General features: G+C 39.6%; 2 protein-coding genes across 3 annotated transcripts in view; one reads left to right on the top strand and one right to left on the bottom strand.

Moving 5' to 3' along the window:
• Positions 1-2,192, bottom strand: part of RABGAP1 (RAB GTPase activating protein 1) — a 159,525-nt gene extending 157,333 nt beyond the window's left edge. Inside the window, exon 1 of the mRNA XM_058523986.1 lies at positions 2,039-2,192. The gene's annotated coding sequence lies outside the window, so the exon portion shown is untranslated. The remainder of the gene's footprint in view (positions 1-2,038) is intronic.
• Positions 2,193-2,334: 142 nt separating this feature from the next.
• Positions 2,335-16,877, top strand: ZBTB26 (zinc finger and BTB domain containing 26). 2 transcript variants are annotated; one of them, XM_058523990.1, is made up of 2 exons: positions 2,335-2,458; positions 11,994-16,877. In XM_058523990.1, exon 2 carries the CDS (start codon positions 12,004-12,006, stop codon positions 13,327-13,329), a length of 1,326 nt encoding a protein of 441 aa, XP_058379973.1. In that variant the 5' UTR covers positions 2,335-2,458; positions 11,994-12,003; the 3' UTR covers positions 13,330-16,877. The 2 variants fall into 2 exon arrangements, with proteins under 2 accessions (XP_058379973.1, XP_058379972.1); XM_058523989.1 differs by having other exon boundaries at positions 2,388-2,454.
• The last annotated feature ends 5 nt before the right edge of the window (positions 16,878-16,882 follow it).

The raw sequence follows: 16,882 nt of genomic DNA, 5'->3' as shown, positions 1-16,882 counted from the left end.
CAAATTCCTGGAAACATACAAATTATCTAAAGTAATCCAAGAAGAAATAGAAAATCTCAACACACCTGTAACAAGTAAAAAGATTGAGTGAATAATCAAAAACCTCCCAACAAAGAACAGTCCTGCACCAGATGGCCTCACCAGTGAACTGTACCAAACATTTAATGAAGAATTAACACCAATCTTTATCAAACTCTTCCAACAAATTGAAGAGGGAACACTTTCTAACTCATTCTATGAGGCCTTCATTACCCTGATACCAAAGCCACATAAATGCATCACAAGTAATGAAAATTATAGACCAATATCTCTTATGAATATAAATACAAAAATCCTCAACATATAAGGAAATAAAATCCAACAGCATATTAAATAGATTATTCATCATGACCAAGTGGGATTTATCCCAGGAATGCAACAGTGGCTCAACATAAAATCAATCGGCATAATATATCACATAAATAAAAAGAAGGGAAAAAATACACGATCATCTCAATTGACGCAGAAAAGGCATTTACAGAATAAAATGCCTTTTCATGATAAGATCTCTCAGAAAACTATAGAGGGAAAATTCGTCAACATGATAAAGTTATTTGTGAAAAACCTACATCTAACATTATACTCAAAATAGTTTAGCTACCCCTCTAAGATCACAAACAAGTCAAAGACACCTCTTTTCACTGCTGCCATTCAACATTGTACTAGAAGTTCTAGCCACAACTATTAGACAAGAAAAAGAAATACAAGGCATCCAAATTGGAAAGAAATAGGTAAAACTATCTCTATTCACAGACAACATGATCATATATATGGAAAATCCCAAAGAATCCACAAGAAAGCTACTAGAGCAGAAAAACCAGTTCATCAGCGTTGTTGGGCACAAGACCAACACACAAAAATCAGTTGTGTTTCTACACACCAGCAATGAACAATATGAAAAAGAAATTAAGAAAGCAATTCCATTTACAATTTTATCAAAGAGAATTAAATACCCTGAAAACTAGAAAACATTGCTGAAAGAAATTCATGAAGACCTAAGCACATGGAAAGACATTCCATATTCATAGACAAGAAGACTTAAAATTGTTAAGATGGCAATTCCACCCCAAGTGATCCACAGATTCAACACAATCTCTATCAAAATTACAACAGCTTTTTTTCAAAATGTAAAAGCCAGTCCTCAAATTCATATGGAATTTCAAGGGGCCCAGAATAGCCAAAACAATCTTGAAAAAGGTGAATAAAGTTGGAGAACTCATAATTCCTCACTTTGAAACTTCCTACAATGCTACAGTCATTAAAAGAGTATGGTACTAGCCTAAGGACAGACATATAGTCCAATGTAATAGAATAGAGAGCCTAGAAATAAATCCTCACATGTGTGGTCAGTTGATTTTCAACAAAAGTGCCAAGACCATTCAATGGGGAAAAAACAGTCTTTTCAACAAATGGTGCTGGAAAAACAATATCCACGTGCTAAAGAATGAAGTTCTGTATAGCAGTGGTGACAGTTACATAACATCGTAAATGTACTTAATGCCACCTAACTTTACACTTAGAAATGATAAAAAAGAGGGAAATACTGTGTGTCATACCACTGTAAACCTCCCTCCCCCCAAAAAAGAAAAGAAAAAGAAATTGGGAGAACAGTGAGCAATTGGATGCGTAAGAAGGAAAGGAACTCGAGCATGATACCAAAGTTTTCTCTTCCACAAGACTGTGTGGATGATACCGTTCACCAACACAAGGACTTCAGGAGATAAGAAACAGGTCTGCAGATGAACTCGAGATAATTAAAAGGTACTTTAACACTGGGACAACCAATTGGAGATGTCTTCTGGGCAGCTGGCCCTGGAGCTCAAGACAGTTGTCCGGGCTGGCGAGAGTGATTTGTGAATGGTTAGCATGTTGCAGGTAACGGAAGCCATGGGAATGAAGGAGATCCCTGGGAAACACCAACATCCAAAGCGAGGGGAGTAAACCTTCTGCTTTTCAGGACCCCGAGACCAGTCCACATCCCTAGGCGGGAGGGACTTACCAAGGCTTAAGCGCAGAGGCGCCCTTCAGGCCCTCGCAAGCAGCAGACTGCCGAGGCCCAGCTCGACAGGAGACGTTGAGACAGCGCAAAGCGCGCTGAGTCTAAGCCCCGGACGCTACGGTGCCGCCGCATCTTGGAGTAGCTGGAGGAACCACTTGCTGCAAAACTCCCGGGCACTCCGTCTGCACCCCGCCCACAGCGCGGAAAGTCCCTCTCCGAGCCCCCGTCGCCCTCCGAGCCTTCCGATTGGTGGAGAGGACCATGGGACCTGGAAGTTGTCTTTGTCCGGCGAGGGCTGCCCTTCCGGTTCCGTTGGGTCCCCCTTTGGCTCGGGTTCTCTGCCCCTCCCCCTTCCCGGAGCCCCGAGGGGCCGGAGCTCCTGGCAGTGCCGGATCCTGAAGGCGGCCTTCCCCCGGGTCTGTAAGTGCGGAGGCGGCCGGAGCACCGGGCAGGGGTACGGGGTGTCTCAAGATGGAGCCCTCTTGGGGCCCTGGATTGGCCAGGACCTGCACTGGGGGGCGGAGGGGCTGGCCTAGGCCCGGGGGTACTTAAGGAGCCCTTCGCCCGGCCCACGCTGCGCCCCGCCCCTTTCCCTTCCCTGCATCTGGAGTGGGGAGCCTAAGGATGCCCCAGGGACCTCCTCCTGGGACCCCAGCCGAGGGCCCAGCAGTTGGCTTGGACTCCGGACTCTGGCGTCTTGTAAGAAGTGCCAGCGCTGAGGCCCTGGCAAGGCCTCAGTGCCAGCCCGCGAGAATCACTATGAGTGCTGACCTAGGTTACCCTTTTGCCGGGGTTTCCCCCAAATCAGCCTCTGGCTGCAGCACCTTTTATATTACTGGCGATGTGCCAGGCGCTGGGAATTTGTAAGATATCGTTCCAATTTTCAGATCAAGTTTGGGAGACGGATATAAACAAATAAGTGCTCCTGCGGTATACGCATCTGTTATATATCTATGAACTGCCCAAGTGGCAGTTGCTGGGAAGGCTGAAGAAGGAAAGTGACGTCTGAATTATACTTCTTGAGGTGGAGAAGAGCTTTTCATGCACACGAAACAGTTGCAATGCTATGAAGGAATGACTGAGCATAACTTGTGTGGGAAGAGGAGGAAATGGGAGGACTCTTGTGCATAGGAAGAGATATGAGGCTGGGAAAGTAGACTGAGGTCCAAATAGTGAAAGGTTTAATCTTAAAACCTTTAAGTTTTTGAAGAGTAGTTTTTGAGTAGGAGACTGTTTTTGAAGAGTTTTGAGCAGGAGACTTGGTATGGTCAGATTTGCACTGTAGAAAGCCATGTTGTTCTGTAGGTCAGCCAATAGAAAAGGAATTTCTATAAACTGATTTCTGGACTTGAGCTAAAGTCTAGGTACTCTTACTGGAGATTCTTTTGAAGGAGTAATGGGATCAGCCTAGTGAGGGACAATAAAGTTCAGAAATGGATTTATGACAGGCTTATTGGAAAGAATGTAAGTATGCTGTAGTGAATACTGTCAAGACTCCATAATAAACTGGATGTTGAGGGTAAAAGAGGTACCAAAGCTGATTCCTAGGTTTTGGGCCTTTGGTATTTGAAGAATGTTGATGCCATTATCAGCAATAAAACCGTAAGCTTAATGTAGATTACAAATTTATTTTTTGGATATGTTGAATTAAAGGTCTAGTAGGATAGCCACATGCAACTGTCCAGTATAGAGTTGGAAATGCAAATCTGCAGCTCAGCCTAAATGTTGTGGCTAGAGCTAAAGGTTTGGCTCATCAGCATAGAGGTGGAAGCCGTGGGAATGGTTGGCATTGGGAAGGGATTATTGAGAAGAAGGAATATTTTGAGGAAACGGTTGCATTTATGAAGCAGCAAGAGGGATTAGAGTGAATAGTAGTTGGTGTAGTAGCAGAAACAGAAGTAGAGGATAAAGTATAAGAATGTAGAGTTCTATAAGAATGTAGAGTTCTAGCAATCAAGAAGACCCAGAAATCAAGAGAAGAGAATTTTGACAAGGATCCACTGGGACAATTCGTGCAGAGCATTTGGGGAATGAAAAAAAAAAAAGGTTGCATTTCTTTATTAAGAGACCATTAGTGACCTTTTAAAAAGCAATTTTAGTAGAGTGATGAGGTGATGAAATATGAAATGAGTATGAAATAATGGAGACCTCAACTACTTTGGTGTTAAATGAGAATGAGAAATGGCCACATATGAAGGATTTCACAAAGAAAACTGACAGGCTTTATTTGTTTATTTACCTAATAAGTGCTTATAAAGCACGTTCCAGGCACTGTTCTAAGCTCTTTTAAAAATTAACTTAATTTTTAAATTTAATCTACTTTAAAAATTAATTTCCCATAACAACCCTATGAAGTAATATTACTATTTGACAGACAGATGGGAAAACTGAAGCACGGAAGTGGTTAAGTAACTTGCCCAAGGTGACACAGCGTAAGTTGTTGAGCAGAGTTTTGATCCTAGGAAATATGGCTCCAGAATCCATGGTTTTATACCACTGCACTAAGCAGTGACTGAGTATGGGAGTCAAAGGAGCAGGAAAAATTTAAGCAAAGATAGGCTCATTGATAAAAAATGGAGAGGCTTGGGAGGAGATCCAGATTGAGAAGGTAAATAATGAATTTATGTTTGTGTTATATGTGTGTTTTTTATTTCTTTCCTTCTGTCTTAGATCCTCTTCCAATCTGTGCCATTTTAGGTCAGTTTCTTTCACAATTAGGTCAATTTATGTTATGCTTTCATCCATCACTTACTATCTATAATCAGGTCTTCTCTTCAGCTTCAGACCCATATCCAGCGAACTAATGAATCTTCCCCTTGATGTCATGCAGGCTAAATGTTTTAAGACCTGACTGATAATCCTCCCCTCCAATGTTCTGTAGCTCACTGAATGACACTCCGTCAAAGATACCCAGTCCCTCAAACCAAATATCTTGGAGTCATCTTGACCTTTCCTCTCTTGTTCCCCACCTTAGTCACCAAATCCATCAGTCCTTTGCTTAAAATATCTATTGAGGGCCAGCCCGGTGGCGTAGCAGTTAACTGCGTGCCCTCCGCTTCAGCGGCTCAGGCTCGACAGGTTCCGATCCCGGGCGCGCACAGACGCACCGCTTGTCAAGCCATGCTGTGGAGGCATCCCATATAAACTAGAGGAAGATGGGCACGGATGTTAGCCCAGGGCCAATCTTCCTTGGCAAAAAAGAGGAGGATTGGCAACTGATGTTAGCTCAGGGCTGATCTTCCTCACACACAAAAAAAAAATCACTCGAATCTTTCCTCTCTCCATCCATATCATTGTTGTCTCTATTCAGGCTTTCATCATTTCTATCTTGATCTGTTAAAGTAATAGCATACTAACACATTTCCTTGCCTCCATGTCCACTGTTCTCAGAGCTGTTCTCCATAAATTTTTATTTTTTATTTTATTTATTTATTTTTTTTGTGAGGAAGATGGGCCCTGAGCTAACATCTGCCAGTCCTTCTCGTTTTGCCGAGTAAGACTGGCTGTGGGCTAACATCCATGCCCATCTTCCTCCACTTTACGTGGGACGCCACCACAGCATGGCCCGACAAGCGGTGCATCAGTGCGCACCCGGGATCCAAACCGGCGAAGCCCGGGCCGCTGCAGCAGAGCACGTGCACTCAACCGCTTGCGCCACCGGGCCGGCCCCCATAAATTTTTATTTTTGACTTACTGAATTTGGGCAATGCAAGAGTTTAGACAGCATGTATTTCGAGTGATAGAGTAGTAGCCTAGGGCAGGTATTTTTGGGTAGCTTCCACTGAGGTTAAGTTTGGTTAGGGTTGGCCATGAGGATGGGGATTTAGGAACTTTTTAAGTAGAGAAGGTAATAAATTATTGAGAAACCAGATGAGCTTTCTGACGAAGTAAGCCTTGAAAAAACATAGCAAAAAATCAAGGACTGGGGCTGGCCCAGTGGCATGATGGTTAGGTTCACGTGCTCTGCTTCCGCGGCCCAGGGTTCACAGGTTCAGATTCCAGGCGTGGCCCCATGCATGGCTGTTTTTGTTTTTTTGTTTTGTTTTGTTTTTTGTGAGGAAGACTTGCCCTGAGCTAACCTCTGATGCCAATCTTCCTCTTTTTGCTGAGGAAGATTGGCCCTGGGCTAACATCTTCCCCTTCCTGCCCACCTTCCTCTATAGGATGCGGCCACAGCGTGGCTTGACAAGCGGTGCGTCAGTGCACGCCGGGGATCCAAACCTGCAAACCTCCGGCCACCACAGCGAGGTGGGCGCACTTAACCGCTGTGCCACTGGCTGGCCCCCCATGAACTGCTTATCAAGGCATGCTGTTGCAGGCGTCCCACATATAAAGTATAGGAAGATGGGCATGGATGTTAGCCCAGGGCCAGTCTTCCTCATCAAAAAGAGGAGGATTGGCAACAGTTGTTAGCTCAGGGCTCAGTTTGTTAGGTCACATAAAAAAAAAAAACAAGGACTAAGCTTTGAAGGATGTACTTACCTTTACAAAATTAGTGAACCCTTGAGGAACAGACCAGCAAAAGAATGGTGGAAGAATTGAGGCCAGTAGTTAAATAACTTGCCCACTTATGTACGACAGCTTAAAAAGAATGAACTAGATCTATATTTATTCAACATAAATAGCTCTCAAAAACAATAAATGAAAAAGGAAAGTTGCAAAACGATGTGTATAGTTTATGTGTAAGAAACATAATTTTATATTTTCTGTAGCTAAGCATATAGAAGTATTGTTTTTGTTTTGTTTTGTTTTGTTTTTGGTGAAGAAGATCAGCCCTGAGCTAACATCCATGCCAATCCTCCTCTTTTTTTTTTTTTTTTGACGAGGAAGACTGGCCCTGAGCTAACATCCGTGCCCATCTTGCTCCACTTTATGTGGGTCGCCGCCACAGCATGGCCTGAGGAGCGGTGCATGGTGCGCACCGAGAATCCCAACCCGGGCCTCCAGCAGCGGAGCATGGGCACTTAACTGGTACGCCACAGGGCCAGCCCTGAAGTATTGTTTTTAAAATAGGAGGAGAGAGAGGCATGAAGGACCAAACTTAGAACAAACTGAGTACTGAGTGGAAGGCAATTGGGAAAGGGGACTTCTACTTTATAATGTTAAAAAACTTTCTAGGAACAATATATTTCCGTATATATTATTTACAATTATAAGTAAAAACAAAACAAAAGAGTGAGAACTTGGAGAACTTAGCGTCATGAAAGTTACCCAAAAGAAGAAAAGGATTGAGGATTGATAGACAGAAAAGCTGTAGTATATTACAGCCTCTTTGAAGAATGGTGTATGGTGTTAATGAGAGACAAAGAAAGATTTCCAAGTAGTTTTGAGAGATAAGTTGAAAGATAAAGGTACTTTTATGAGGTAGAGGAGGAAACAGACTGACACACAGCCTGGGAGTTTATTATACAGAATAGCCAAGTTTTCCTTATCAGTAGTTATTAGAGGCATTTGAGATAAGAAAAGGTATTTTCTCCCTGCCCATAGCACAGCAGTAAACGTTGGCTAAACTAGAATATTCACTGATCGTTTTTGATTACTCCTGTTTGAACAAAGGGGAATTTTCAAATCAGTTGGCACATTTGTTATGGAAATAATTATGAGAGAATTGTGTAAATATAAAGAAAGAGAAAGTGATCTTAAGTGAGAATATTCCTATTACATTGACATTTGAGAAATGGGTCATTCAAAACTGGCCAATAGAAACTCCACAGTATTCAGATTTAATCGCAGTAACCTAGGCAATAGATGATAAGAACCTGAACCTTGGCAATGATAGTAAGAATAGAGAGAGAGAATTTCGAAATCATTCTGTGGAAAGAATCAACAGAATATAGTGACCAAGTCTCTATTCTACCTGATCAGTTCTTTACTTTCTTTCAGTTACTCGAAGCTCTGCTACAATCTGGAATTATGTGAATGATTTTTATGAAAATTATGAATAATTACTACTACGCTCAGAAGTTAACTACAGTTGGGGATTCTGAAAATTAAATATATTCATAATTTTTATTCTCTGTTTTATTTGCAAATGGCATTAAGTTTCAGACTACAAATACACAGAAGGTGGAAAAATAACATAAAATAGGTGAGAAAGGAAGCTAAAACAAGGATAAGGGAATAAATGCAATCAGGAATATGACTAATATATAAATGGCTTACTATTAAAATCCTCTAGACGACACAAATTTGGCTTTAAGTTGTACTTTTTGTTTTTAAACATAAACCTTTTATTGAAGCATAACTAAATACACAAAACCATATAAATCATAAGTATCCAGCTAAATAGATATGAGGAGGGAAATCTGAACAGTTACACAGTTAACATTATCCATAAGATAAAACCTCAGCTAGCCTAGTTTTTCATACGTGGATTTTGGCATCACACAGCTTGGACACAAGTTCCAACTCTAACACTTAACACTTCCCACCTCTCTTGAGTTGAACAAGTTATTTATGTTCTCCAAGCTTGAGTTTCCTCATATGCAAAGTGAGGATGATAATAAATCCTATCTCATAGGGATTTTGAGGGTAGTGGGTCAATTTAGGTAAAGCACTTAGTACTATATGTGCTACATAGCAAGGATTCAGTAAAGATTAGCTATCATTTCTCTTATTTTTAAATAAAAGTAAGCCAGTTCATAAGAAATACAATTATTCCTTTTTATTTTGAAAATTTTAAAAGTAAAAAAAAAAATGTTTGTTTAAAATTTGGTTTTGTATTATCAAAACTGTTTTGTAAACAAACTGTAGAAAGAAACTGTCCCCAGGACACTCAAAGGAGAATATCGTGATAATGAATAACATCTCTACCTTACCTCAATAATAATTTCATAGGGAACATTAAGAGTTAATTATTCTGCTGGTTTTTGTTGAACGAGCTGTGTAAAAAGTAACAGTTGATCCTTGACCTCAAATAACTAACAGCCTATCGGAAAGAGAAACTAGTGACAGGAAACAATTAAGGGATAAACTTTGTGGCCTGGAAATAAGAGTTTATCAAAGGGAGACAGTAGAGTGGGCTGACACATATTAGGGAAAATTTCTTAAAATAAACAGAATAAATGTTCCTCACATTCTTGGACTACTACAGACAAATCAAAGCAAGCACTTTCCTGGGATACCTGTTTGGCTGCTTCCATTGGTAAGTTTCTTGAGACTGATAGGTAGGAAGTAAATGAAACTCAACTCCAGCTCCTCCTCTTTGGAGCTTCAGGGAACAATTATCCCTGAGGATAATGTTGTCTAAAGCATTGTGAGTACTGTCATACTACAGATGGAAGCGATTAATGCTCATTTTGGGGCATAAGTAGGAAAATACTGACCTGAGAGTAGATTTAGGACAAGCTAAACTCTAAAAAAGAATGCCCCTTTTGTTCGGCCACTTGAAACAACAGTCATTTTTATGACTTCTGATTATAAATTAGGACATTTCACCATTTCCAGAATGAACATATTAAGGTACTGTAATTGCTAAAATTGACCAGTGATAATACAGTTTTGCTGCTTTTTTTTTACTGATATATTCCCTGTATCTCCTAGATTTTTCCCTTTTATTTGATATTCACCATCTTTTCTCTGATGCTAAATTTGTTTCTCTATATCCCTCCTCTCTCATCTTTATTATGATTATTCATTATGTGTACATTCAGAATGCCATACAAGGGAAAAGCTTATAATTTGTGAATATATATTTTTGTTAATATACCTGTGCCATACTGGTTTCCCCTCCTAAATTTCACCTCTCTTTCAATGACAGTTTCATTCAGCTGAACTCCTAAGTTTAGAACCTATATACATTCCTTTTTTTCATTCTCTGTATCCAGTCAGTTACCAAGTTCTTTGAAATCTTTTGTAATTTTTCCTTACTCCTTTTCCCATTTTCGTTCCTTTCTAGGCTCTCATGGCCTCAGACCTGTAATGCTTCTGCAGACACTGAGCTGGTCTTCCTAACAGCAATTCTTCCTTCTTACCACTGTCAAATGAATCCTATAGGTCCAACAAATGCAAACTGAGCACCTGCCATGTGTTTAGTACAATATTAGGTGATGAGAATACACACCAGTTTGAACAGAAGGGAGTTTGACCAGGAATGGAGGTAGCTGCAGTAAGTAGAATTTGAAGCAAAAGGAAAAAGTGTTTTCCCCTAGAAGATGCGGGTTCCCAGCATCAGCTCCATGGAATAGGATGGAGATGTTTCCCTGTAATGCCATGAAGCTTGCAGTTTACAGGGGAAGGAGCAAGTATTTAATAAAGTATTTTGAGTGTTATGATAGTATTGTACTATGGGCTCAGTAGAGACAACTCTTACAGTCTATAGGGTTAGGGAAGGGCCTCTCCAAGGAAATAAAGGAGTCAGAATTGCATAGGAGTAGTGTTCTAGACTAACGGAATAACTGTGCTAAGGCTTGGAGTCAATAGAGTGCTTGCATGCACCAGGCACTGAGTAATATGAGTAAGACCCGAACTCTCCCTTCAGGAGCTGGTGTTCTGTGAGCCTTTGCAAGTCAGTATTATAGAAGATAAGATTATAAAGATTAAGCTTCAGGGTCCAGATGTGGCCAAGAGCAGCTAGTTGTATTAGTGATTCTCAACTACAGAGTTGATGAATGCACAAAGTTTAAGGTGAACTTATTGATGCACTGTGATTGTAGAGCTATTTCTCAAGGGTAGATCTCACAGAAGACTGGTATATAGACAGAGAGTGCCAGTGTATTACTTTTACAATGACTGGTGAACTGGAATTACCATGTTGGTGTGGCTAATTCATCTTTCCTTTTAGAGAGACACATGAAAAGCCAAGTTAACAGACAATAATTTGGAGAGTATGGAATCAGAACATGGGGGCTTTCTCCACAGGAATTGCTATATAAAGAGACAAATATGCAGAGAATTTTGGCCAAGACACCTTCTCTCTGGTTGAATGGGTTATGCCAGTGTTTACTTTAATTATTATTGGGTTTACTTAGTTTATGCTTAAGAGGTTAGTCTTCAGCCAGGAGACAGTGGGAAGTCATGGGAGGATTTTAGGCAGGATTGGATATAATCAGATCTGTGTTGTTGGAAGATGACATGTGGTGGTGTAGAAGTTGGATTAGAGGGAATAGAAGCTGGAAGCCAAGTAACATTTCTGAATCAGTTCTGGTAGTCCAGTTGATGAGTACTGATGGGTAAATAGGGATAAAGAAAGAAGAACAGAATCTAGTAGGGATTAATGAGATCCACTTGACTCCTACTCAGATTCCCACCATGTGGCTCATCTGGTTTTTCTATATCAAATATTTTATTTACTTTCTATATCAAGAAATGTTTCTCAAGAGAGAATTTAGATTTGTCCAAAATGCACAGGACAAAGACCTGTGCCTTTGACACTGTCTAAATGTTGTCCCTTTAGGTCTGTGACTTTCATTTTATCGCAGAAATACTTGTATGAATAAATTCACATCAGTTTAAACAGAAGAAAGTTTACCCAGGAATGGGGCAAGCAGTGTCACTACAGTTCTTTAAAATACCAAACAGAGGAAAAGAGTGTTTTGTCTTTAAAGAAGCAGATTCACGGTATCACGCAAAAGAAAATAGTTACTTCATTATTACTTGTTGGGATGTTTAATTTGTTTTTGAAACCTGATAGAATTCTCATTTGAGAAGTGAAAAAACACTCTTGGAGTAACTCAAGCACTGTTCTTGTATTAAGTATCTTAAAAAGTTGAATGAATGCCAAGCTATTTACACTGATACAAGTCCACTCCATAGGTGCCATTGATACATGATGTTTGTAAGGAGTAATTTTTAACAGCCTTTGAAAGCTGTTATACTAGCTTCCTCTTTCAAGGAAAATTTTATTCAGATACATACAGAGATATGACAACACAAATTTGTTTTTGGAAGGAAAATCCAGGTTTCTTAATTGTTTGAATTTTCTTAAATTCATCCTTTTTACATTTCTGTTCTTTAGGTCTGCCAAAATGTCTGAAAGATCAGATCTCCTTCACTTCAAGTTTGAAAATTATGGAGATTCAATGTTACAAAAAATGAACAAATTAAGAGAAGAGAATAAATTTTGTGATGTTACAGTTCTCATAGATGATATTGAGGTACAGGGGCATAAAATTGTGTTTGCTGCAGGTTCCCCCTTCTTAAGAGACCAGTTTTTACTGAATGATTCCAGAGAGGTGAAAATCTCCATATTACAGAGTTCCGAAGTGGGGAGACAATTGCTTTTATCCTGTTATAGTGGTGTGCTGGAATTCCCTGAGATGGAACTGGTAAATTACTTGACTGCTGCGAGTTTTCTTCAGATGAGCCACATTGTAGAACGGTGCACGCAGGCCCTGTGGAAGTTTATAAAGCCAAAACAACCAATGGATAGTAAAGAGGGATGTGAACCGCAGAGTGCTTCTCCCCAGTCAAAAGAACAACAGGGAGATGCCAGAGGCTCTCCAAAGCAGGACTCACCTTGTATTCATCCATCTGAAGACAGTATGGATATGGAGGACAGTGATATTCAGATTGTTAAGGTAGAATCTATTGGGGATGTATCAGAGGTTAGAAGTAAAAAAGATCAGAACCAGTTTATTTCTTCTGAACCCACTGCTTTACATTCATCAGAGCCCCAGCACTCCCTGATAAATTCAACTGTGGAAAACAGAGTAAGTGAAATAGAACAAAACCATCTCCACAATTATGCCCTCTCTTACACAGGCAGTGATAACATCATCATGGCCTCAAAAGATGTCTTTGGGCCTAATATTCGAGGTGTAGACAAAGGCCTACAGTGGCATCACCAGTGCCCAAAGTGTACCAGGGTGTTTCGTCACCTGGAGAACTACGCCAACCATTTAAAAATGCACAAACTCTTTATGTGTCTACTCTGCGGCAAGACTTTTACTCAGAAAGGCAACCTTCATCGACACATGCGTGTGCATGCCGGCATTAAACCTTTCCAGTGTAAGATCTGTGGGAAAACCTTTTCTCAGAAGTGTTCCTTACAGGATCATCTTAACCTTCACAGTGGAGATAAGCCCCATAAGTGTAACTATTGTGACATGGTTTTTGCACATAAGCCAGTTTTGAGGAAACACCTTAAACAGCTGCATGGCAAAAACAGCTTTGATAATGCCAATGAAAGAAATGTGCAAGACCTCACAGTGGATTTTGATTCTTTTGCATGTACAACAGTCACAGACTCTAAAGGTTGTCAGCCACAACCTGATGCAACACAGGTCCTGGATGCAGGTAAACTGGCCCAAGCTGTCCTGAACTTAAGGAATGATAGTACTTGTGTGAATTGAGTAGGGGCTTTATGCTCACAACTAGAACTGACTGAAACTGTGGCAATAGTCTCAGTGTTTTTAGGAGTGATTTTGCTAGTTTGACTTCTCCAAAGCCTCTGTGCATGTTGTAGGGGTGAGTCAAAGCACTAACAGACCAGGCAACTTGCCACTTGAAGTGGTCTTGCCTTCCTTTTGCCCTCTCCCATTTTCTGTTTTGAATTATTTATCCTGTGATGTCTGTTTTCCTTTCCCAAGGAGTTATTCCATTTGTCTACCTAACATTGACTTATGTCTTAGACTGACACTATTTTAGGCTTTTCACCGGGCACATTCTGAAGGTACCAACAAGTTAATAACATCACCTACACTCCACTAGTAGATGCTATGCTAAGAGAAGTGAATAATATTTTTCTTTGGCAGAAAATAGGCTGAGATATAAGGTGATATTGCTATTGGCCTGAATATGTGATAGAACTTGTGGTGCCTATTGATAATTCATCTATGTCTGATAAATGAATGAATCTATTTCCTACCATTTGTACTTGTCTTGGAGCTGGTTATAAAGTAGTACTTTGGGTTCTGTACTCTTTTCAACAGCATTATGGCCCAACTTCATGTTCACATAGACCAGAATACAATCTTTTCAGCGACACCTGCAGACAAAAAGTTAGGAATCACCATGAGGAGCATCATCAACAAAGGATAGAAGTACAGTTGTACAACAGTACTTACATGGGAGATTTTCCCAAAAAGAAGCCAATGCTTATAATTAATATGTAACTTGTTGATGCTTTTGAAGTCAGGATTACTCCACGCACACTTAAAACGTGCTCAAGTGTAATGGTCTCTCTAAAAAGGAGCGATTTGGGAGTTTCTGGGCTTTGTTTTAGACGTTAGCCATCAGAAAGGTGAGTTTGGCCTTCAGAGTTTTGTCCAGTGTACCGTAATAGCCTCTGAATTCTCATTTCCTCATGTACCTTAATTTCTAAAATGGATGAAAAAAGTGGGTCACAGAAGGAGCAATCAGGTTTTTGCATTCGATGTTCCTATGAAGGTACACAGTCCCACCTTGCCACCTTTGATAAATCACTAATACAAAGTTGATCTTCCAGTATGAAAGACTGTTCCATATTGTTCCAAACTGTTTTTCCTAAAGCACATTATATATAGTTCAGAAATAAGATTTTGAGTCTTATTAGTTTCTGACCCATGAGTTAGATTTTGGTAATAGGAGTGTTAGAATCTTTAGAGAATCTTAAGAGATCATTTACTCCACCTCTTTTTTTTTGATTGGGATATTCAAAGCCCAAAGAGGTGGCCTGGCCAAGGTTGGCCAAAGTAGTTGAGTGACTAAATATGAGCTAATGTCCCTTGGCTTAAAAAGATTTAGTACATGATCAAGAATACATTAGCAAAAAGCTCCTAGTTTGTGCTCCACCTTTGTGAATCCCTGTAGGCTTTCTGAGACAGCCTGGATTTTGCAAACAAAATATCACAGAAGGATTTATTTTTGTTAGTTAATTATTTTTTGGTTAGAATAAATATTACATTCTTCCTAAGCAAGTGACTGATTTGCTGGGTGTTGGTTAGGGAGGGAAAGGATAAATAAGAATAATGTGAGAAGGATCCAAATATGAAACTGATTTTGTCTGGAAGCAGTGTTTATTTAGTTTCCATCAGGATTTTCTGTTGTTATTTTTGAGCTATGAGAATGCATGTACTGAAACCAAAAATTAGGTTTAACTTGAGTAGTCAGAGGGAATTCTTCAAGTTGTTATAATTTGATGCATTTACATGTGAATCTGATTTGAGGTATAATTTCTACTTTTTGTTAAAAGATTTAAAATGAGAATACAATTGAGCAAAAAGACTAATAGGTATCTTATGCCTATCATCACTCATCATATGGTCTAATGATGTTTCCTAGCATTCTAATTTTTATATGATCCAGCCAAAGAGTACCAATTCTATGCAGCAGTGAGACACTAACATGTTAAACATTTCAATATTTTCTCCGAACATCATTTCATCACAGGGAAATGTCAAGTTGGAGTGCTTCCTTTGCTTACATTCATGTCTTGTTTTGTTACTGGTTTGAAGACTGAAAAGCATGGGTTCAAATAAGATTGGTCTCTTTGGTTAGAGACTATTTCTGGGTTCATTCAGTCATTCAAGAAACATTTGTTGAGCACCTACTGTTGCCAGGTACTATGCTAGATACTGAGGATATGAAGGTAAGATTGCTATGGTCCCTCCCCTCATGGAGCTTACAGTCTCATGTGGTCTTAGTGAGATAAGGTGTCAATTTGATTTTATACTAGGAATAATAAAGAAAACTGCCTTGCTTTCTTTGATCACTAAAATCAGCATCTTGATGGTTCCGTATCAGTAAAATGTCTAGTTCTCACCTTTTGCAACTGCAAACCACTGAATTGATTTACAGTCTCCTCCATTTCTTGGCTGGAGAGGTGTTCTGTTTCTGTGAGACATTTTCTTAATTTGGTGGGACTTGACTTTTCTCCTTCTTTGTTTATACATGTTTCCTAGATTATATTGCAAAGTGGTCAAGTTACTGATAACAAATACGTTTTATAGGGGAAGATGACTTTCAAAACTAGTCATATTCCTGTAGAGGGAAGATTTTTTTAAAACCTTAGTCATCAGCATTTGTATTTTATGGATCCCCAGGATAACTAAAAAAGAGAGAGAACTCTTTTTATCATAGTTTGGTTTTAAAAAAATTACTGTGTCACAGTCATTTATTTATTTATTATTTAATTTTAAAGACAAACTCCAAACTGAAGTGACTCTGAGGTAAATCAGATGTGGTTTTAATTTGTTTTAGTTTCTTTATTAGAAGTTCTATAAATGGAGGGTGACCAGTGTCACTACTTTTAAAATATTGTCCTAAACAAACAACTTAGAACATTTTATTTCAGCTGGTGAATAGCTGTTCTAAATCTGTTGTATGTTAGACATACTATGAACTACCTCTTCACTTATTATGGGGAAGTTTCCTTAATAAAAGTGTGACAGTTAAAGCTCTGGTGTCAGTGGTTTATTTTCTCTCCCCTCCTGCTTTCCTTTTCATTTGCTTTAATTTGAATACAGAAATGCCTTCTTCACTCCTATTCTTTAAAACACACATTAATCAAGCACACTGAACTTGGCTTCAGAAGAAAATGTGGGTTAACCAGAAATTGTGACTAGGGTTAGTTACACGAGAACATGTTGACTGAAGGGGTAAAGCAACTGCTTTTAAGAATTGGCTGAAATTCCTTCATTTGGCAAATACTTGCTGCCTACTAAGTGGTAGATTTTGGGAAAGCTAAGATCACTGCCCTAAATAACCTCTGCTTAGATGGGACACAGATTTCAATACAGGTAAAATAATTGCAACCGTGAAAGCAGCCCAAGGGTTTACAAGCTCCCAACTGGGAATCAACTAATTCAGGGGCAGTTCAGGGTGGCTTCAGGGATGATGAGATGTATGAATGGGATTTTGAAGGATAAGTGGGAGGAGGGATAGGGCATATTGCAGGAAACGGCCGGGCCACGAGTTTAGATAGAA

The sequence above is a fragment of the Diceros bicornis genome, chromosome 28, assembly GCF_020826845.1.
Source record: "Diceros bicornis minor isolate mBicDic1 chromosome 28, mDicBic1.mat.cur, whole genome shotgun sequence".
Lineage (NCBI taxonomy): Eukaryota > Metazoa > Chordata > Mammalia > Perissodactyla > Rhinocerotidae > Diceros > Diceros bicornis.
The sequence above is the reverse complement of the archived record's forward strand: the minus strand, read 5'-3'. Positions and strand labels throughout refer to the sequence as shown.

Excerpts from the sequence above, each read along its gene's own strand:
- ZBTB26 (XM_058523990.1), top strand. The coding sequence starts at position 12,004 with ATGTCTGAAAGATCAGATCTCCTTCACTTCAAGTTTGAAAATTATGGA.